Source organism: Lipotes vexillifer, unplaced genomic scaffold, assembly GCF_000442215.2.
Source record: "Lipotes vexillifer unplaced genomic scaffold, Lipotes_vexillifer_v1.1 scaffold102, whole genome shotgun sequence".
Lineage (NCBI taxonomy): Eukaryota > Metazoa > Chordata > Mammalia > Artiodactyla > Lipotidae > Lipotes > Lipotes vexillifer.
This window is the reverse complement of record NW_006786541.1, coordinates 3,874,434-3,897,330: the sequence shown is the minus strand read 5'-3', so window position 1 is coordinate 3,897,330 and position 22,897 is coordinate 3,874,434. Positions and strand designations below refer to the sequence as shown.

General features: G+C 41.6%; 2 protein-coding genes across 2 annotated transcripts in view; one reads left to right on the top strand and one right to left on the bottom strand.

The window, feature by feature from the left end:
• The first annotated feature begins 3,278 nt into the window (after nucleotides 1-3,278).
• On the top strand, nucleotides 3,279-19,873 carry CCNB2 (cyclin B2). The gene is made up of 9 exons (XM_007458890.1): nucleotides 3,279-3,486; nucleotides 5,794-5,922; nucleotides 6,028-6,141; nucleotides 9,651-9,821; nucleotides 10,481-10,639; nucleotides 12,377-12,613; nucleotides 14,270-14,410; nucleotides 18,397-18,507; nucleotides 19,595-19,873. The coding sequence occupies exons 1-9, from the start codon at nucleotides 3,463-3,465 to the stop codon at nucleotides 19,703-19,705; spliced, it is 1,197 nt and encodes a 398-aa protein (XP_007458952.1). The 5' UTR covers nucleotides 3,279-3,462; the 3' UTR covers nucleotides 19,706-19,873.
• Nucleotides 18,604-22,897, bottom strand: part of MYO1E (myosin IE) — a 233,041-nt gene continuing 228,747 nt past the window's right edge. Inside the window, exons 29-30 of the mRNA XM_007458892.1 lie at nucleotides 19,064-19,068; nucleotides 18,604-18,616 (exon numbers count right to left, since the gene is read on the bottom strand). The gene's annotated coding sequence lies outside the window, so the exon portion shown is untranslated. The remainder of the gene's footprint in view (nucleotides 18,617-19,063; nucleotides 19,069-22,897) is intronic.

Sequence of the window (22,897 nt, the reverse complement as noted above, 5' to 3'; positions counted from 1 at the left end):
CCTGCCGATGCCGGGGACACGGGTTCGTGCCCCGGTCCGGGAAGATCCCACATGCCGTGGAGCCATGGCCGCTGGGCCTGCGCGTCCAGAGCCTGTGCTCCATGAGGCCACAACAGTGAAAGGCCCGCATACTAAAAAAAAAAAAAAAAAGAAAGAAAAGAAATTACCCCCCAAAACTGGGATAATACTATCAATAAAGATTATGAGGAATCTATGAAAACGTTTATTTAAATTAGAATATAGGAAGAGTGATCAATAAATGTTACCTAAGACAGGAGGGAACAAGAAATAAAAATATAGAAGGACTACAATGCATTAAACAAGAGATTGAATCAAAAAGTTTATTTGTAAGGTTCTAGGTTAGTTGCAGTGAGGGATAAACCATAAGAAATAGTAATTCTATTTTAAATGAAAACATAATATGTCTAATATGGATTAAATTATTCAGCTTTAACCATGTCAAATCAGTTAATAAAAGCACTTTACCATTCTTAACATTTCTGTTTACAAAGACCTGAGAGGTGGTAAGGATTGTTTTATAGTTGTAGCTTTTGATAACACCACAATATTATAACAATAAAGCAAAAATATAATTATACTCACAACCCCAGTGCACAAAACATCTATTGGGTTGGCCAAAAGGTTTGGTTTTTTCTGTAAGACGGCTGTAGTAGTACTTAGTTGTCTTTAACTTCATTCATAATAATTTTGTTAGATTGTATGTGACATCTATCATATCCATGTGCATTTGAAAAAAGACATCAAATTTGGTGTACTTTTGTGTAGCCATTTTAATATTGAAGACGAAAGAAAAAAAGCAAAATTTTCAGCGTATTATGCTTTATTATTTCAAGAAAGGTAAAAATGCAACCGAAATGCAAAAAAAGATTTGTGTAGTGTAAGGAGAAGTGCTGTGACTGATCGAACGTGTCAAAAGTGGTTTGCGAAGTTTGGTGCTGGAGATTTCTTGCTGGATTATGCTCTTTGGTCGGGTAGACCAATTGAAGTCAATAGCAATCAAATCGAGACATTAATTGAGAACAATCAACGTTATACCATGTGGGAGATAGCCGACATACTCAAAATATACAAATCAAGCGTTGAAAATCATTTGCATATGTTCATCGATTTTGTGTTTGGGTTAAGTGAAAAAAACCTTCTTGACGGCATTTCCACATGTGATTCTCTACTTAAATGTAATGAAAATGTTCTGTTTTTAAAACAAAATGTGACTGGTGATGAAAAGTGGATACCATACAGGGGCTTCCCTGGTGGCGCAGTGGTTAAGAATCCGCCTGCCAATGCAGGGGACACAGGTTCGGGCCCTGATCTGGGAAGATCCCACATGCTGTGGAGCAACTAAGCCCGTGAGCCACAACTACTGAGCCTGTGTGCCGCAACTACTGAAGCCCACGCACCTACAGCCTGAGCTCTGCAACAACAGAAGCCACCGCAATGAGAAGCCTGTGCACCGCAACGAAGAGTAGCTCCCGCTCACCGCAACTAGAGAAAGCCCACGTGCACCAACGAAGACCCAACGCAGCCATAAATAAATAAATTAATTAATTAAAAAAAAGTGGATACCGTACAGTAATGTGGAATGGAAGAGATCATGGGCAAGTGAAATGAACCACCACCAACCACACCAAAGGCCGGTGTTCATCCAAAGAAGGTGATGGTGTGTATATGGTCGGATTGGAAGGGAGTCCTCTATCATGAGCTCCTTCCGGAAAACCAAACGATTAATTCCAACAAGTACTGCTTCCAGTTAGACCAATCGAAAGCAGCACTCGATGAAAAGCGTCCAGAATTAGTCAACAGAAAACGCAGAATCTTCCATCAGGATAATGCAAGACTGCATGTTTCTTTGATCACCAGGCAAAAACTGTTAACAGATTGGCTGGGAAGTTCTGATTCATCCACTGTATTCACCAGAATTGCACCTTCGGATTTCCATTTATTTTGGTCTTTACAATATTCTCTTAATGGAAAAAATTTCAACTCCCTGGAAGACTGTAAAAAGCACCTGGAACAGTTCTTTGCTCAAAAAGATAACACGTTTTGGGAAGATGGAATTACGAAGTTGCCTGAAAAATGGCAGAAGGTAGTAGAACAAAAGGGTGAATACGTTGTTCAATAAAGTTCTTGGTGAAAATGAAAAAAGTGTCTTTTATTTTTACTTAAAAACCAGGCACTTTTTGGCCAACCCAATACTCTCCCTTTCCAATACTTCACTGAATATCTAATTTTTAGTTATAGGACAATGGATACACTAACATCTTCCCATGCCACGTAGTAGCTGCAATTATTTCTGTTTTACTAAAGAGCAGGTTTAGAAATGTTAGATCAAGGGAAGGAATTTAATTCAGATCACTTAATTTAAGGGTCATTAGTACCCCAGTAACAGAGAGAGAAACCATTTTTTAAAGAGTAGAGCAGGAGTGATGGGAAAACTTGCTCAAATTGTTAGATGGAGCCTATCATCAGAAGTCATTTCACTACCTTTACTGTGGGCCTTGGACCCTTTCCTTTCCTCTCTCCTTTCCCATTCCTCTCACTTTTTCTTTCCTCTTTTCTGGTCTTAATGTGAGCCTCTCACCCTGCTGCCCGAGGCTGGATCACACTTGTCTTTCTCATTTTAAAATCTTTTGCTCATCATAAGATAATATATTCGACGAATATTATTGAGCACCGATCACAACCCACACGAAACAATGTGCTATGTGCCAGCAACACAATGGAGTGCTTACATGAATCACGAGTCACACAAATCGCATTTATCATTTTTTTTTCCCCCTCTCCTAGGAATCTTAGCTTTTGAATAAACACCACAATTTCCATTCCTTAAGCACACGTTTGAGTCTCAACCACCTAACACAGTGCAGTCCTAAACCAACCAGAGGCGCCTGTTCCCCAACCCAGGCAGGCCAACCCTACCTAAACTCTAACGCGAAATTTCCGGAAGAGAAATAAAGGTCAGAAACGGCATTTCCAGGGTGTTCCTTAGTACCAACTTCCAGTACACCCAGTACAAACGTAGACATCCGTAATCCGTAGACATCCGTTGACATCCTCGTCAAAATTCAGACAAGGCGTCCTACGTCTGCTTTCCCGACGAGGCATTTCATTTTTGTTTATTTTAGGGCCGAGATTTTTTAAAAGACAGTAGGCAGGAAAAAAACCGGTTGTTATGACAACCAAACGGGTCTGGAAAATTTAGCCAATCAGCCTACGGGAATGTCTCCTACTTAGCCAATGGGAAGAGGGCGCCGTACGTAGGGCCGCCCAATGGGGGCGCGAGCGGCGCGGTATTTGAATCCTGGAACTAGGCGACTTCACGAAGATTCCCAGCGGTGCGGGCTCGAAGGGCAGTCCTAACGGCGCAGGGGAAGCTAGTGCTCTCCGTTTCCAGTCCGCGTCCCTCCCTGGGCCGGGCTGCCACTCTTGCCTGTCCCGTCCCTCATGGCGCTGCTCCGACGCCCGACGGTGAGTGGGCCGGCGACCCCCAGCGCAGGCCTGGGCCCCGGCCGCGCAGCGCCCTCGGCCGCCTCTCGCTTCTCTCTCTCCTCCGCTCCGAGCTTCTTCGTCCCAACCTGCACCGCTTTCCCCTTCTTGCGGGCGGCCCGGGCCCTGCGGCCTGTCCTCTCCGCTCCGGCCGGCTTCTCCCCGCCTCGCTTCCGCTCCTCCGGGTCCCGGCTCCTGGCCTGGCCGTCCCTGCGCTGGGGTGGGGGAAGTGTGGGAAGGCGCCTCGGGGGTGGCAGTTGTCAAGTGAGCCCCCGGAGCGCTGGGCCTAGGACGCGGCGAGCGATCCCCGAGGGCGCTTTGTTGTTAGAGTTACAGCTTCTTGGGGTTTCCTTCCTCTCTTCTCAAACTCCTTGCCAGCTAAGGGATCTGTGGTGAGGGTAGGGAGATGGACCGAAGAAATTCCGCAGTCTGTGAAGTGTTCTAATGTTTGATCAAGCAACAGCTGTGGCTGTTTTTCATGTTTTCACATTTCTCTTTTATTAGTTTCCTATTTATTTCTGCACACGAAGTGTTACAAGGCTAAGTTCACTAATGTATGGGTTTGTCCCTTTAAAAAAGTAATTACTCAAGTGCAATAGAGATTTTGCATATAATTTGGAGCAATATGGCAGACTGAGAGAAGGGTCCAAATTCATTTATTTCGTCTTTGCAAAAAACAAAGTGTTAATGGTATTTTGGATTTTTTTCTGTGGGTTTGAATTGTACCTGGATCTACTTTTTTCTTTGCTGAAAAATAGAGGGCACTGACACACCTGAGCTCCATTCTCCTGGCTGTAGGTGTGTTAAAAGCTGGGGATTTCCCCTTCCAGATGGCTTAATTTAGATTACCAGGCTTCAACCCATAAGAATTGAACTTTGAAACACTTTTTAAAAATCTCAGGAACTGCTGGAAAAATTGAACAGTGTGACTTTTGAGAATCCTAATAATAATACGTTGAATACACTCGGTATTTAATTGTAACCCTTTTATGAATCTGAATCAAATTGGTAAGTAATTTTTGTCTAATCTATCCCATCAGGTGCTTTCATAGTCAAATTCTGTCTATTCAGGTAAGGCTTGAGTTTTTCCCTGCCCCTCTGTCTATCCTGGTAGGTCCATTCAAACCCCCTGTTGAGAAATTTTTTAAAATTAAAACCCCCCCCCCCCCAATTCTCAGGAATAGTACATGCTGTTTTTTTCTCATGAAATGTTTATCACATATAATAAAATAAACTTTTTTGTGTGAATTGTTTTTACTAACAAGTTTTGTTTCTAAGGATATTATGTCTAAAGCAGGTTAAGGTCAACTAACAATTTTTATTTCATACAATTCAAACTTTCAATTTGAGATAAAACTATTTTACCCACGAAAACTATTTTCTTTCTAAATATTCCTAATAAAATAGTACATGCTATGGCACCCTCATGGCTAAAAAGCTGTATCTCTAAAGATCTTGTCTACCTGAGTACTTCTTATTTCTAGCATGGCATAAGAATCAAAGCTAGTTTAGGTTTTAAACATCTGGTTTTTAAACAGCTTTTTTTTTTTTTAAAGCAGGAACCACACTTTTTCTTTTTTTTTTTTAATTTTTATTTAGTTTATTTATTTATTTTTGGCTGCGTTGGGTCTTCGTTGCTGTGCGCGGCATTTCTCTAGTTGTGCCAAGCGGGGGCTACTCTTCATTGCGGTGCGCAGGCTTCTCATTGCAGTGGCTTCTCTTGTTGTGGAGCACGGGCTCTAGGCACGCAGGCTTCAGTAGTTGTGGCCCGCGGGCTCTAGAGCACAGGCTCGGTAGTTGTGGCGCATGGGCTTAGTTGCTCCATGGCATGTGGGATCTTCCCGGACCCGGGCTCGGACCCGTGTCCCCTGCATTGGCAGGCGGATTCTTAACCACTGAGCCACCCGGGAAGCCCAAAACAGCTTTTTAGTATTGTGTCTTAATTGCACTTGTTACTCTTCTCTGTCAAGGAAATTTTTTAAATAGATGCCATTAATATCCAGGGATCTCCGACAAATGATGTGGGTACCATATGAGAAATGATCACTTATCTGTGAAGCTCTTAGTGGGATTTTTTAAAAATAGATAAGGTGGAGTGATTTGCCCAATTTAGAGTGATGTTATAAATCACAAATAGCATTTTTAGACTTCCTAAAATGTACCTTTTCCCTCTCGCAGATAGATCTCAGCATATTCACCTTTCCTGAATCAATTCTGACACTAGCAAAGTATTGTAAATGATCTCAACTCTTCAGTTATTTTTTTTCTTTTTTTTTTTTTTTTTTTAAGGTGTCCACCGATTTGGAGAATACTGACACAGGAGTTAATTCTAAACCTAAAAGCCATGTGACTATCAGGCGGGCAGTTTTAGAAGAAATTGGAAATCGAGTTACAATCAGAGCCACACAAGTAACTAAGGTAACAACTGTGAGAACTGTACCTGCACACCCTAGGCTGATTCTGTAGAGCACTGAGGGGCAACACTGGCCCTCCTGCCCTATTCATATTTCTTTTCCCTTTTAGAAAGCTCAGAACACTAAAGTGCCTGTTCCACTCACCAAAACAACAAATGTCAACAAGCACCTGAAACCTACTGCTTCTGTGAAACCAGTGCAGATGGAAGTGTTGGCTCCAAAGGTAGGAAGTTCTGAATTTACAAACATACTTAACGAAGTAGGCTGTTTGGGGCTAGGATTAAATTGTACCTTTACTGTCAGTGCAACTTTTGAAGAGCTAGAGCTCTACTTTAAAACAACAGTGTAGAAAATGAACATACACATCTTTTCAGTGATGGTACCTTAATATAATATTATGACCTTGAATAACAAAGTTAAATACCTTAATACCCAAATAAATTTAGTGATCTCAGAGGAAAATTTGGTAGGTCTTACTAAAATAACTCACTATAAGAATGAATTTGTCCATGAAGATGGTGGAAGCTTACAATTCTGAGACCTTCACTCATGGAAGAACAAAGTAATGCCAAAATTCTGTGTTGATAGATTGTAGTCTTCGTGACTGGTTAGCTCAACTGAAGTTAGAATGCTAATGGACCCACTGGCCTGTTCATCTTCCACCATGTTCTAGTTCATGCATGCTCTCATTCATAGATTACACACATTCATATAATTACAATGAAGCAAGCACTGTTGTAGGGGCTGAGAATACAACAATGACCACTTCACACTTTCTAGCTCAAAATATCTATATATTATTGTATGTTTGAAATTAAAAAAAAAAACATTGAATATATTTGAGAAACAGGTGAGTACTTACTATACACATCCAATTGTGTTAAGGCTGATAAAGAGACGTCTTGCCTTGAGGAGACTTATCCAGAAGGGGCATCTGTCCCTGAAAATTAGGTATATAATCCGAGGGCATGCTGCTAGGTGCCCATGGGCAATGGATGACTGAATGCAAGGTGCATCTAAAGGAGGGAGAGAATCTTGAGGGATGGAGTGGTCTGGGGAAACTTCCTGGAATAAGTGGGATTTTTAAGGATAGGAAGAAGCTGATAGGAAGGGGCACCTTTTGGGGGAACAAAGCAGCAATAGGAATCAAGGCACCAAAAAGGGAATAGGCCTATAAATTATGTCCTTTGGGGCAAAGAGTCAGCAAGTCTAAATTGGGTCAGATGGTTTGTGTGAGGAAACAGGAAAAAAGTTGGGAAGAAGGTTGCAGCTGGATTTGAAGGCCTTGGAAATTGGATTTTATCCCATTAGACAGGAACCTGTGGAATGTTTTGAGGAGGAGAGACCTGATGAAAGCAGTGTAGGGTGGCCATGGAAGGGACGTTAATTAGGTGGTACTGCAGTTTTCTAAGCAAGGGCTGATGGGTGTCTTGAACGAGCCCTCGTTCCACATACCAGTATCTACCAGCCACCTACCAGCCCTGGTAAGTGGACATCCACATACCAGTATCTATACGGGTGCTAAGAAACAACCTCAGATGTGTTGGGATGTACCAGAACTCCTTTCAGGGACATCATCCTGTATTCAGAAGGAATTCTTTGGCTATGTTGATTGGAGTGGAGGAGTGAGAAGCTTAAGCACTTGAGTATTTAAGGAACCATTTATGGAATAAATTAATAAAATATAGGAAATTCAGGAGATTGAGGTTGGCTTTAGATTTGTTGAGGTAGCAGAGAGACAGCCAATGGGAAATGCATTTGGAAATGGGCCAGCAATATCTGAAGGAGAGGGTTCCAGCCATTCACAGGTATTTGCAGAAGCTTATTATGAAATTTTTGGAGAAAACTGTTTTTTGCTGACTCATGAGGCTTTGGCAAACTGAGTAGTTTGAAGGAAGGAAGAAAGCTTTTTACTAGCCTCTTGTTTGGTGGGTACTGGGGAAACAAGGTGAGTGAACCACTGACTGTGTCCCCAGGAAGCTCCCAGTCAAGTCGAGAATGTCAGAGTGAAATGAAAGCATGCACTATAATACCCTGTAGCAGAGGTAGATGAAAGCTTAGGAGATGTTCTGGGGAGTGGCAGCTAGAAATTCTGATGAGGTTTTAGATTTACAGATTTGATTGAAACACTAAATTTGGTGATAGTCATTATTCAACTATAAGAATCTTTTATGGGCTAACTTTCCCTAAAACAAAAACTATATATAAAAGAAAACGAGCACAATTATTCATATTTAAAAAAAAATAGAGTGCCTTTTATTTTTAATTACACAAGAAACATGCATAAATAAGCAAGACAGTACAGAAATAGAGTACATAGAATTAAGGGTCAGTTCATTTTAACTATTTTCCCTACCCCCAAAATTCCACTCCACTGCATTCCCTAAAGCTCATCATGGTAACTGATTTTGCCTTTCCACAATTGAGTATGCTTTTGTACACACGTGTACACAGTCATTGCTATAAATCATGAACTGTTTGGAATCAGCAGTTTTTCTTGGAGTCCTTCCTTATTGCACTTAATTGACATTGTTTATCTATTATAAATTTAGTAAATAAAGGAATTTTGTGTTTTACCAAAACTTGTGTAAATACCTATATATTTGCATATTCATATTAATTCGTTCTCTTAACAGACCCGACTCATTAAATGTTGGTGCTAGGAGAACTTCAGTAGCCTTTACTCACAGTCTACCCATCCTTTACCAAAGAGCAGGTTCTCAAGTTCAGCAAAATCTCACAGCTTTATTGTTTCTATTACTACTTTTCAGTTGTCTCTGACAACCCACAGGACTCATTCATTAATCTAATTTGAAAGTTTTTGTTCTAGAACCACTTTTGTGATGGGTAACTAGCTGATGCATTTTTTTACCTTTGCATGCAGCAGACTCTGGACAGGATTGCACAGTTGGCCCACAGGGCTTAGGCTATAATCTGTACAGGGATGACATAGGTATTTGGGATAACTTAGTGGACAAAATCAGTTTGAATAAATGTAAGGTTATAAAGCTTACATTCTGGTAGAGGTAGACAGAAAATAATACACATCATATATAAATAAACTCTATAGTATATTAGGAGGTTATCGATTCTTTGGGGGAAAAACACAGTAAAAGAGATGAAACATATGTGTGGGGGGAATAGAAGGCAGATGGTAATTTTAAATAGGACAGACCTAATTGAGAAGATAGCCCTTAAGCAAAACTTGAAGAAGGTGAGGGAATTATCCATGTGGATACAGGGACAAGAGGCTTCTGGGAAGAGGGAGACTGCTAGAGGTGAGGGAGACCTGGCCAGGAGGCTGGAGAGAAGCAAACCCGGGCCCCCTGCATTGGGAACGTGGAGTCTTAACCACTGCGCCACCAGGGAAGTCCCCTAGAGTGTTTTTTTTTTTTACATTTTTATTGGAGTATAATTGCTTTACAATGGTGTGTTAGTTTCTGCTTTATAACAAAGTGAATCAGTTATACATATACATATATCCCCATATCTCCTCCCTCTTGCATCTCCCTCCCTCCCACCCCCTAGAGTGTTTTTAAACAGGGGAGTATATCTCCAAAAACTTCATCCCCTACATCTTGAATTATTCACCTCTTATTCTGAAATGTATTTGTTTGGCTTTATCATTTATAAAAATGCATATGATACTTTTAAACCAGTTGGCCCTGCTTGTATTTGTGATCACGGCTACTCCTAAGGTAGTGATACGTGCACTTTCATTTGTGGGTGTAGGGTCCCTCTCCCACACCTGTGGATATCTCCATGAAGGAAGAGAACCTCTGCCAAGCTTTCTCTGATGCCTTGCTCTGCAAAATTGAGGATATTGATACTGAAGACTGGGAGAACCCTCAGCTCTGCAGCGACTATGTTAAGGATATCTACCAGTATCTAAGGCAGCTTGAGGTGAGTGGGCCTTTGTGTTTTGGTTGTACAGCAGTGTGGAATTTACCACACAGCTGGGAAGGAAATGAGGTCAGCTTTTTTTTTTAACTTATTTTTTAAAATTTATTTTATTTAATTAATTAATTTATTTTTGGCTGCATTGGGCCTGCTGTGCCCGGGCTTTCTCTAGTTGCAGCAAGCGGGGGCTACTCTTTGTTGCAGTGCGCGGGCTTCTCATTGCGGTGGCTTCTCTTATTGCAGAGCATGGGCTCTAGGTGTGCGGGCTTCAGTAGTTGTGGCACGTGGGCTCAGTAGTTGTGGCTCGCGGGCTCTGGAGCACAGGCTCAGTAGTTGTGGCTCACGGGCTTAGTTGCTCTGTGGCATGTGGGATCTTCCTGGACCAGGGCTCAAACCTGTGTCCCATGCACTGGGAGGTGGATCCTTAGCCACTGCACCGCCAGGGAAGTCCCTAAAATTTATTTTTCATTGAAGTATAGTTGAATTACAATGTGTTAATTACTGCTGTATAGCAAAGTGACTCAGTTATAGATATATGTATTATTTTTGATATTCTTTTACATTATGGTTTATCACAGGATATTGAATATAGTTCCTTGTGCTACAGTAGGACCTTGTTGTTTATCGAGGTCAGCTTTTTAAACTTTTAATTCCACCTACAGGTTCTACAATACATAAATCCACATTTTTTAGATGGAAGAGATATAAATGGACGCATGCGTGCCATCCTGGTGGATTGGCTGGTGCAAGTCCACTCCAAGTTTAGGCTGCTGCAGGAAACTCTGTACATGTGCGTCGCCATCATGGACCGATTTTTACAGGTAAGGGACTTCGTGCAGCTCAGTGAACTTTGCATTTATGCACTGCCAAGGTGTGGTGCCTCTGAAGAAAAAAACAAAAGCCAATTTATGAGATGCCAAAGAACTTCAAGTGCTGGAAAAGGAAGTAGTCCAAGTGTGTCAAACCTCTGGTGATGCTGAACAATGCCGGGCATTTCTGTTAGGTCAGCCTGCTGAAAAGTGCTCAGGGGAGATGCTGCCTTGCCGCAATCATTCATTGGAGGAGATAAACCATCAGATGGTCTGAAAGTCCATCTGAAGCCTGTGGTGCCTTTGGAGGCTGGTTCTCCAGGCCCACTTGCACAGTTTCCATAGTTCAGTACTCTTTGGTGTTAAGCTTCCTCATCTGAAAAATGAGGAGTTTGGCTAGAGGACTTAACAGTTTTCAGCCGGCTGTGGCATTGAATTGGTGTAGAAGAGGCAGGAGGCAGACTTTTTACAAGGGGTTGGAGGTATGTGTGGTGAGTGTACTCAGTGTGAGGTCTAAAGTAAAGAGGGAGGTAAGAAATTAAGCCGAGAAGCGTAGTGATCATCAAAATATTTCTCAACTGGTAATGTAAGAACACTGAGCAGTTAGAAGAAATGCCAGACATTAACCACTGGTGCGTTGTCTACCAAATGGGTAGCCCTTCAGATAAAGCTTTATTTATTTAAAGTCAACATTTATAATATAGGTGTATGTCAAGCCCAAACCATACAGTAATAATTGTGTTGATAAGACTGACCCTGAGATACTGCAAAATGCTAAGTAATCATAGAGTCATTAGTTTTTTGTTTTGTTTTGTTTTTTGTGGTACGCGGGCCTCTCACTACTGTGGCCTCTCCTGTTGTGGAGCACAGGCTCCGGATGCGCAGGCTCAGCGGCCGTGGCTCACGGGCCCAGCCACTCCGCGGCATGTGGGATCTTCCTGGACCAGGGCATAAACCCGCGTCCCCTGCATCGGCAGGCGGAATCTCAACCACCGTGCCACCAGGGAAGCCCGAGTCAGTGGTTTTTATTATACAATCCTCACTGGATAGGAAAGCACTGTCATGTTTTTGGTAGATTTTCAATATTGAGAGTTGAAGCAAAAAACACAAATTCCTAGTTTAAAAATAAAAGAAAGTTAAGGGAAACACTTATCCTCTACGCTGAGATTTTCTCTGACCCTGAAGCATCTTTGGAAGGTTCTTCAGGCTGAATAATGCGTGTACTTTTGGTGAGGATTAAGGAGACACTTAAGGCACTTCCTCAGCCCTAGTCATCCATTAAATTCCTGCTTTTTTGCTTGGCCTCATCCTGATTCAGACCATGCTGAGTGCCATATTGGGGCTTCCCCAGACACTCAAGCCAGGATGATGGGGGTGGAGCAGTGCCTGGGAGCTTGGTTGTCAATCAGCAATTGACTGATCTTGGGCTGATGTCTGCATCTTTTCTCAGTCCATCTATTTCTAAGTGGGGTAAAAAATATGTACTTCCTAGGTTTTTTGTGAGGATTCGATGAGCTGATTGTTTGAATCTTAGCCCTGTGCCTGGCACATAGCAAGCACTCCATGATAGACAGCTCCTGTGAGCCATGGTGGTGCCTGTGATCAACACTCAGCTTCCTGTGCCCTTAAGAGGGGTGTGAGCAGAGACAACGTGCACTTCTTCAGGACTTGGTTTCCTCTTACTTTCTTCCACCCAGAGCCCCCATCCTCTTGTTAGTTAAGACTTTTGACACACTCTTCTTCAATTAGGTTCAGCCAGTCTCTCGTAAGAAGCTTCAACTGGTTGGGATTACAGCTTTGCTCTTGGCTTCCAAGTATGAGGAGATGTTTTCTCCAAATATTGAAGACTTCGTTTACATCACAGACAATGCTTACACCAGTTCTCAAATTCGAGAAATGGAAACTCTGATTTTGAAAGAACTGAAATTTGAGTTGGGTCGACCTTTACCACTACACTTCTTAAGGCGGGCATCAAAAGCCGGAGAGGTAAGTGCCTCCAATTCCGTAGGAGACTTTATTTTGCTGTTTGTTGTCTCATCCCAGAAACACTGACCCAATTAAAGGAAAACTTATGAATTTATAGGATGCATCTTTTAGATAAGTCCTAACACTTAACTTACCAGTTCTTTTTTTTGTTGTTTTATTTTTTTTTTAATTTATTTTTTATTGAAGTAGAGTTACAGTGTTGTGTTGAATACTGCTGTACAGCAAGGTGACTTTTTTTTTAGCCCTATTTCTTTTTTTTTTTTATTATTTTTAAAAATTGAAGTATAGTTGATTTACAGTGTGTTAGTTTCAGGTGTACAGCAAAGTGACTCAGTTATACATACATATATATATTCTTCATATTCTTTTCCATGATGTTTTATTACAGGATATTGAATATAGTTCCCTGTGCTATACAGTAGGACCTTGTTGTTTATCATTCTACATGTAATAATTTGCATCTGCTAGTCTCAAACTCCCAATACTTCCCTCCCCCATCCCCCTCCCCCTTGGCAACCACAAGTCTCTATGTCTGTGAGTCTGTTTCTGTTTCATAGATAAGTTCATTTGTGTCACATTTTAGATTCCACATATAAGTGGTATCATATGGTATTTGTCTTTCTCTTTCTGACTTTGCTTAGTGTGATAATCTCTAGGTCCATCCATGTAGCTGCAAATCGCATTATTTCATTCTTTTTTATGGCCGAGTAATATTCCATTGTATATATGTACCACATCTTTTTTTTTTTTTTTGCGGTACACGGGCCTCTCACTGTTGTGGCCTCTCCCGTTGTGGAGCACAGGCTCTGGACGCACAGGCTCAGTGGCCATGGCTCACGGGCCCAGCCGCTCTGCGGCATGTGGGATCTTCCCGGACCGGGGCATGAACCCATGTCCCCTGCATCGGCAGGCGGACTCTCAACCATTGTGCCACCAGGGAAGCCCCCACATCTTCTTTATCCATTCATCTGTTGATGGACATTTAGGTTGTTTCACGTCTTGGTAACTGTAAATAGTTGAGCTCTGTTTCTTAAGGGAAAAGAGTTAAGGGGCTGAACATTGACATATGAATTCGTTTCCGAGGGCTGCCATAACACAGTACCCCAAACTGGGTGGCTTACAATAGAAATGTATTGTTTCTCAGTTCTGGAGGCTAAGATCTGAAATCAAGGTCTTGGCAGGGCTGGTTCCTTTTGAGGGCTGTGAAAGAAGGATCTCTTCTAGGCCTCTTTCTTTGGCTTGTAGCTGGCCCTGGGCCTTTTCACATGGTCTTCTCCTCATGTGTCTCTTTCTCTTCACCTGGCATTGTTTTTTTGTTTGTCTTCTTGTTTTTTTTTTACATCTTTATTGGAGTATGATTGCTTTACAATGGTGTGTTAGTTTCTGCTTTATAACAAAGTGAATCAGTTATACATATACATATGTTCCCTTATCTCTAGATACAAGAGGGAAGAGATATGGGAGCTTATCAGTTCTTAAAAGACTTCATGTTCTGTGTTTGTAACATACTGTGGAATAGAGCAGTGCCTGGGAAGGAAAAGTGAGTTAAGTGGATTTGAGTTCCTAGATCTTTTTTTTTAGAGTTCCTAGATCTTCACCCAGAATTTTGCAAGAGAGCCATAACAGCCGTGCTTCTTACCATCTGTTCTTTCATAGGTTGATGTTGAACAGCACACTTTAGCCAAATACTTGATGGAACTGACTCTCATTGACTACGACATGGTGCATTATCACCCTTCTAAGGTGGCAGCAGCCGCTTCCTGCCTGTCCCAGAAGGTTCTAGGCCACGGAAAATGGGTAAGTGTTTGAATTTAAGAAGAAATTAATTAGCTGTATTTTAGGGCCTCTAGACACAAAAGGCGTTAGCATTTGTCACACACTATCCTTGAAGCAGTTGCTAAAAGGCCACAGGCTTAAAAGAGCTGCTTGGAATGATGCAGGCATAACCTAGGTGACAACACCATGGTACGCAAACATATTACAGAGTCGTAAAGAATGAGGAAGGCCACTAAGAACTGATACGCTAAGATTTCTGGGATATTTTGTTAAGTGAAACAAGCAAGTTGTCAAGCACATAAGACAAAACAGGGCCAAGGCCTGACCTGGTTTACAAGATGAAATGAGCCACTTTGAGGTTCATAAAATTAGCCAAGGATGTCAGCTCCTGCCTGGGTTCTTGTTTCACACACCAAAAAGGATAACAGTGAAACAAAAGGGGCCACTGGCTGCAATGCGAGTCAGAGGATCGCTTCTGTGGATGGGCCCATTCTGCCCTGCCACTAAGCAGTTTTAGAGCCTGTATCTGTAGCCCGCAAGCAGCAGAGCAAACACCCCAGCAGAGCCCAGGAGGTGATAAGGAGTGGTCTCATTACAGCCTCCTACCCAGAAGAGATAGGGAAGTGCGCGGGAGACGGCTTGGAGGCGGCCCCCTCGCCTGCTACCCCATCATGTTCCAGGAGGATCACAAAGCACTTTGCCAAGACAGATCAATGTGGTTCAGGCCCTTGCGTGGCCTGTGTGGTGGATATGTGTAAGAATGCCAGGGCATCGTGGTGGACCTTTTCCTCTACACCGTATGTAGAGTTTACATTTTATGTAAGAAAGAATGGGAGTAAGAGAGGGTATGTATCTATGCTTATGTATTTGCTAATTTTTTAAAAAAATACAAGAAGAATAGACCAGAAACTAATGAAGATGGATACCGCAGGGTGGGTATCAGGGTAGAAGGTTGAGGATAGGAGCAGAACTTCTGGTTGTAATTTTTTATTAACTTGTATACAGTGTAATATAACTTTTTTGACTTTTGAACAATATGAATGTTCTATGCAAACCCAAAACTGGAATTAAGCAAAAACAATGTCACTATATATTCAAAGTGGTAACAGACCAGAGGGAGGAATTAATTCCCTTAACTTTTGAACACAGCACTCCAACTGTGCATTTTTAGTGGGATGTGAAATTAAAACAAAGGACCAAAAAAGGTAACATACTTAAAGTTTACTTAGGAGGTTTACTAATCTGTTTCTAGGTTAATAGTAGTCTGTTATTATAATTCTGGAACTATTTTTATTGTAGGATAAAGCAAAGATTCGTGTTATTAAGGACTAAAATTTTCACTGTAAGATGATAAAATATTGTTAACAATTAAAAACAAAGGAAAACCCTATAATTTTAAGTCTGTTTCAGAAATATCAATAAATTCATAATGAAAGGCCCAGAAACAATGACAACCCAGTAGCAATGAAGATACCTAGTGCTCACATCTTGCATACTCACTGCCATGACATATTCGGAACTAGGGATCCTTCAAGAAATAGCTGATTTCAGGGCTGTGGCAGGGGAAGTACAAGATGAGCCCAGATCAGTTTGTAACAGGTAGCAAGCAAATTCTCAAAGATCAATGGGGTCACATCAAAAGGACATAGAAACTGGCTTGAAAGGGCTCCTCTGACCAAAGTTGAGCATTAAAAAGAATTGGGACAGTAATAGATTATAATGTATTAAAAAATGCATGAGCCCATAATGATAAAAAAGGAAGGAAGGTAGGGAGGGAGGGACTTAAAAAAAAAACCCAGTAGAATGCCAGCTAATTAAAGTAGAAACAGTGGTAGAGATAGAAATCCACCATTTTTAAACCCCTAGTGTAATAATTGATTCAAGCAAGGATTGTCAATTAATGCTTATAGCATTAAGTAAAATAACTTTGGCAAACAAGATTCACATTGTTCTCAAAATATCACCCCACAGTTGTGTAGTATTTCTTTTTTTTTTTTTTTTTTTTTTTTGCGGTACGTGGGCCTCTCACTGTTGTGGCCTCTCCGGTTGCGGAGCACAGGCTCCGGACGCGCAGGCTCAGCGCCCATGGCTCACGGGCCCAGCCGCTCCGCGGCATCCTCCCGGACCAGCATCCCCTGCATCGGCAGGCGGACCCTCAACCACTGCACCAACCAGGGAAGCCTGATGTGTAGTATTTCTGAAGAAAAACTGTACCTTTGTGATGGAGACGTCTGGCAGTTACTACCTTAACCCAGTGATTGAGCTTGGTATTACCAGTGGTGAGACTACCTGACTTTACCTACCTTCTGGTGTAATAGGAAGTATGCATTATCGCCTAAATAGAATTCATGTCCAAAATGTTGGACATGAATCCAGTCATCATGAAACACAGACAAAACCAGAATGGGACGTTCTCAAAGTAACTGACCTGGATCCTTCAAAAAAATCAATGTCATTTAAAGCCTAGAAAATGGGAGTTTTAAAGACTAAAGACAACAACAACCAAATGTACTGTCTGTACCTTGATTGGACCCTGGGTGTAAAAAGAAAAATCTATGCAACAATTGGAGAAATTTGAATATTGACTATATATTAGATGATATTATGGAACTGTTGATGTTTCTTATGCGATAAAGGTATTGTAGCTAGGGAGGAAAATACTTTTTAGGAGATGCTTTAGGAGAAACATTTAGAAGTGATGTGTCATGGTGTCTGCAACTCACTTTCAAATGGTCCAGATGTTTGATGGCTTCAAAAATCACACACAACTTTTGCTGAACCATTTGAAAGCGAGTTGCAGACACCATGAGTGAGAGAGAGAAAGAGAAAGAGGAGGAGAGAAAAAGTGGCAAAATATTAAGAACTGATGAATCTGCACAAAGAATATACAGATGTTCATTATCTTATTCTTTCAGTTTTTCTATAGATTTGAACATTTTTGATATAAAAATTGAAGGCAAAAAGGCCACTGGTAACATCTATGGCACATGCTCTTGGTACCAATGGCTTATTTTAGCCAAATTACTCTAAGAGGTGCTTCCTTGGCCCTAAACCTATTAACTATAGGCCTCCCTGTTTCCTGGCAATTGATTTCAAAATACCAGTAGTTGTGCATTACATCAGGATTCACTCCTGCTTAGTTCTTTTTTCCTTTAAACTGTTTTAGGATTAAGGTTATATCGTGGTTTATTTTCCCAATTATATTATGCATATGAAAGGGGTGTGTTTTAGCTTTTAGAATTTTATCACAAATCTGAAATAAAGTCAGGTTACATATCTTCATATAAAGTAAGTCATGTTATCAATCAACAGCTGTCCTTTTGCTTGAACTTTGGTCTCTGGGAGGCTGGGCCACGAGGCTGGGTGTAGATGCTTCTCTGAGTGCTCTGTGTTCTCTGGTGCTTAACTACACAGGGCCCGACAGGAGAGTGCTGCTGAGAGGTCTTCGTTCTTTGGGTTTGGTAGCTTAGATTGCTGCTTACGGGCCACTTTATTTCTTAATCCTGAACCCCTTGCCCTGACCGACAATACAGATATCTGTGCTCTCGAGCTCCCTACCAGCCACTGCCAGGCAGGGCTTTAACGAGGGGACTGAGATGTGCTAGACCCAGATCTCTGTAAACCCTTTGTTGGGTTTGTTTATACTCTGTCTTACTTTCCTTCCGCTTTCAGTGTGGTGACAGAGGCAAGCATGAAAGCTTTGTTACTTGAAGTACCCTACTTACATATACAACCTTCTTTAAAACATCATTATTTGGGACCCTCTACATTTGATTTAGCTGAGAGCTATGTAACGTCTTAATTTAGTCCTGCTCCAAGCCAGAGTCATCCTGCATTTATTGGCTGCTTTGCTGGTACCATGGTAGTGGTTGGGGCTGAGACTGACTTTCCAGCAGGTAAGAATATTTTTTATAGCTTTTACGTAAGTAATGTCAGCATATGTAAGATGTGCTCTCCTAAAGAAGTGGAGGCTTTATCTTGCTTCTTCTCTTTGCATTGTGTTCCAGAACTTAAAGCAGCAGTATTACACTGGATACACAGAGAATGAAGTATTGGAAGTCATGCAGCACATGGCCAAAAATGTAGTGAAAGTAAATGAAAAGTTAACGAAATTCATCGTAAGTACTCTTTCCTAAGCTGTTCAAAGCGCTGGATTATGGGTTTGGGGTATGAGAGGATGTATGTGTGTTTGCATTTTCATGTAAATATTTTGGCATGTGTGAGAGTCTGTTTTAGCACAAACTCCTTATATTTTTGTAGTACAGCTGGGGATGGAGCATACTCACAAACCCCAAGAACTGACTTTCTTTAAAATAACGTAGACAGGCTCACTATGTCCAGGCCCAGGCAGCTGTTCAATGTATTATCCATGCTTGACCCGGCATCCTGGGTAGGGCGCACAGCAAGCAGGGAAGGCTGGCCGGCATGCAGGAGTCCAACTTAAGTGGCCCTGTGGAAGGCTTGGGTATTCGGGTGACATCATTCAGGGCCTTTGTCCAGCATCTTTTAGGACAATGACTGAGAGGCACCCGAACAGCCAGCATGGTGAAGCAGTCCATTCAGGAAGCATCCTGGGAGCTTGGAGTCTGTCTCTGTGTGGCCCACCTGAGAGGAGAAACCAGAGGAGAGGGGGTGCTATCCTGTGCTTGTGTGATGCCAAATATCAGAGCTCACCACGGGTCTGACAGAGAGCAAGGCATTTGTACCAAGTGTCCTCACGGCTTGATTTGCTTCCTTGTAGTTTCAGCATTATTTAGCACACTGTGGAAGTGTCATGTTTTCAGTCCTGAGAGTATCATCTGGGATCTAAGCACTAGTTGCCACTCACTTTTATGGACAGTTACTGCTGCCTGTGCTGGCAAATCTGTTATGTCCTGATGGCACTTAGGAATGATAAACACAGCTTCCATCTCCCACCCCTCTGGGAGCTCATGCGAGAAAGCCTGCTCTTTGGACCTTGAAACCATCACCTGTGCTACCAGCTGGGTTTTGTCCACCACTAGGCATGGCAGGAAATTGTCAAGCACAACACATCATGCCCTAGAGCACTTGCTGGCTTCCGTGATTTGGCATCATCATGCCCTTTGAAGACTGTGGGTCTGGCCCTTTGATACTTGTAAATTAGACTAGGAATAAGGTGTAAGTTTGGGGGTGGCGGGGTGGTGGTGCTCCTGATGTGTGCTTAATCACAGATGACTTCTGCAGGCCATCAAGAATAAGTATGCCAGCAGCAAACTCCTGAAGATCAGCACGACTCCCCAGCTGAACTCAAAAACCATCCAAGAGCTTGCCTCACCTCTGCTGGGACGGTCCTAGGCTGCTGAGGCCCTCAGTGAAGAGTGCTTCGTCTGTGCACTTTGTCTTGCTGATTTGGAACTCCTGACTTTATATATAGTCCTCTGGTCTATTTCATGAAACCTTTTCTCAGACTGATTTTCTAAATGTATATTGAGGAAAAATAAAGCTGTTGATTTTCTTAAGGTACCCTATGTGTGTGTATTTGGGTATTCTATGTTGAAGAAATCAATAGAAGCTTGTTTGACTAATTTCTTTTTGAGCTATTATGATTGTAATATGTAAATTATTGCCCTGATGGCTTGGGGAAAGACCTTACCATTCTCGGAGAAAACTACAACTTGGCTTCAGGGAACGCACACCCATTCCTAAAGACTGGTTCATTATACAAAATTTAAAATGGGAGGATAACCATGACATTCCCTTTCTAGAACCTGCGTTAACTATTTTCTAATTCCTATACAGGAACACCTGGCCCACAAGGTTGATGGCTTCCAGAAGTAACCCTCATAATGTGTTTCACTCCAAGGCATGGTTGAGACCAGGAATAGCAGTGCTAAGGGGCCACAGCTGGAAAAAGGAAGCAGGCCTGTGACATCCTGTTAAAGGTGAAACTTGGAATGCTTTTTTCCTGTTGTTCTAAGTACATTATGGTTTATTTTATTTTTTTGAATTTTATTTATTTTTTTATACAGCAGGTTCTTATTAGTTATCCATTTTATGCATATTAGTGTATATATGTCAATCCCAATTCATCACACCAACATTATGGTTTATTTTAATTTTTTTGGTGGGCATTAGAAAACAGTGTTAAATGTAATCAAAGAGGGAATACATTCTCAGTCTCCAACCACTAACCTAAAAAAAAAACAACACAAAAAAACCATGAAATAAATGGTTTGGGCAACGACTGCCCAAACTACTAGTTCAACAAGAAGTTAACTGGTTTTTTGAGGGAAAGGAGTTAGTCAGATACATTTGGGAAACACTGCAAACTCATGTAAGATTTATAAAGGCTGAGAAGCTTTGCAGTAAACTCATTTAATGCAGTGTTTCCCCAGCCTAGAGTGTGGTAAAAGCTGCCTTCTACACGACTGAGGTCCCCAGGTGCCTGGCTCTGTGACTCGACTGTGGCGTGTGACTGCCCCATCCCGGGAGGGGAGCCTGGCTCCAGTGAGGCCTGGGCAGGCCAGGGCTGCCTGACTAGTAAAACTTTAAGTTTCGAGCATGGAGAGGAACTGGGTGTCTTTATATGTTAAATCCTAGTATAAAGTCTTATAAATATCCCTTGTTGAGTTAGTGAAGCTTGTTCCCACGGCAGCCTTAGACCAACTTAGTCACAAGTGTGAATGGTAACGAAGTGAGAGCATGAGAGGGAGCTTTCCTGGCTCTGAAAAGCAGTTATTTCCCAGGGACGCCTGAGCTCCAACTTCTCATCAAAAAAGGATGGGTTTTGCAGGCATATTCCGAAGACATTTTATAGCTTCTTTATTACATGTTTTGCTTAGTTAAATACCCTGACTCAGGAAATTCATACTTCCAGGATGTCATTAAAAAAAAAAAAAGACCTTTAAGATACTTATCTGCCAAGCAGGCACCTAAACTAACGTGTTATAAATGTGAAATAAGCTGTGAAAGTAGAAATCATAGTATCATAAAAACACTGAAATTAGAAGATGAGATGACGTACCCCAGTATTTCAAGAGCACAAACTCTAAAGCTGGATTGCTTGGGTTTAAGTCTACTTAGCAGCTGTGTGACCTCTGTGCTTGTTTCTGTGTCTGTAAAATGGGGCTAAGAGCGTCTGCCTCAGAGTGTTGTACTCAAGTATGTTAAGCACAGTATCTGGAGGTGCTTGAATGCTAGTGGCTATTATTTTAAGGAGGTTGATGGTCTTGGGAAGAGATGGACTCTGGGCATTCAAAGATACATCATAATTCTTTTTTGTTTTTTTTAAATTTTATTGAAGTATAGTTGATTTACAATGTTGTGTTAATTTCTGCTGTATGGCAAAGTGATTCAGTTATACATATATACATTCTTTTTTTTAATCTTTTCCATTGTGGTTTATCATAAGATACTGAATATAGTTCTTTGTGCTATACAGTTGGACCTTGTTTATCTATCCATTCCATATATAATAGCTTACATCTGCTTAATCCCAACCTCCCACTCCATCCCTCCCCCAACCCCCTCCCCCATGGCAACCACAAGTCTGTTCTCTATGTCCGTGAGTCTGTTTCTGTTTCATTGATAGGTTCATTTGTGTCATATTTTAGATTCCACATATAAGTGATATCATATGGTATTTGTCTTTCTGACTTCACTTAGTATGATAATCTCCAGTTGCATCCATGTTGCTGCAAATGGCAGCATTTCGTTCTTTTTTATGGCCGAGTAGTATTCCATTGTATATATGTACCACATTTCTTTATCATCTGTCTATGAACATTTAGGTTGTTTCCACAGTGCTGCTATGAACATATGGGTGCATGTATCTTTTTGAATTACGGTTTTCTCTGGATATATGCACAGGAGTGGGATTGCTGGATCATATGGCAACTCTGGTTTTCTTTTTTTTTTTCTTTTTTTTTTTTTTAACATCTTTATTGGGGTACAATTGCTTCACAATGGTGTGTTAGCTTCTGTTCTACAACAGAGTGAGTCAGCTATACACATACACATGTTCCCATATCTCTTCCCTCTTTGTCTCCCTTCCTCCCACCCTCCCCATCCCACCCCTCCAGACAGCCACAAAGAACCGAGCCGGTTTCCCTGTGCCATGCGGCTGCTTCCCACTGGCTATCTACCCTACGTTTGTTAGTATATATATGTCCATGTCTCTCTCTCGCCCTAACACACCTCACCCTTCCCCCTCCCCATATCCTCAAGTCCGTTCTCCAGTAGGTCTCTGTCTTTATTCCTGTTTTACCCCTAGGTTCTTCATAACATTTTTTTTTTCTTAAATTCCATATATATGTGTTAGCATACGGTATTTGTCCTTCTCTTTCTGACTTACTTCACTCTGTATGACAGACTCCAGATCTATCCACCTCATTACAAATAGCTCAATTTCGTTTCTTTTTATGGCTGAGTAATATTCCATTGTATATATGTGCCACATCTTCTTTATCCATTCATCCGACGACGGGCACTTAGGTTGTTTCCATCTCCGGGCTATTGTAAATAGAGCTGCAATGAACATTGTGGTAC

Coding starts and splice junctions, on each gene's coding strand:
- CCNB2 (XM_007458890.1), top strand. CDS start 3,463: ATGGCGCTGCTCCGACGCCCGACG. Junction 9,822..10,480: donor AGTATCTAAGGCAGCTTGAG/GTGAGTGGGCCT, acceptor TTCCACCTACAG/GTTCTACAATACATAAATCC. Junction 18,508..19,594: donor AAAAGTTAACGAAATTCATC/GTAAGTACTCTT, acceptor TGACTTCTGCAG/GCCATCAAGAATAAGTATGC.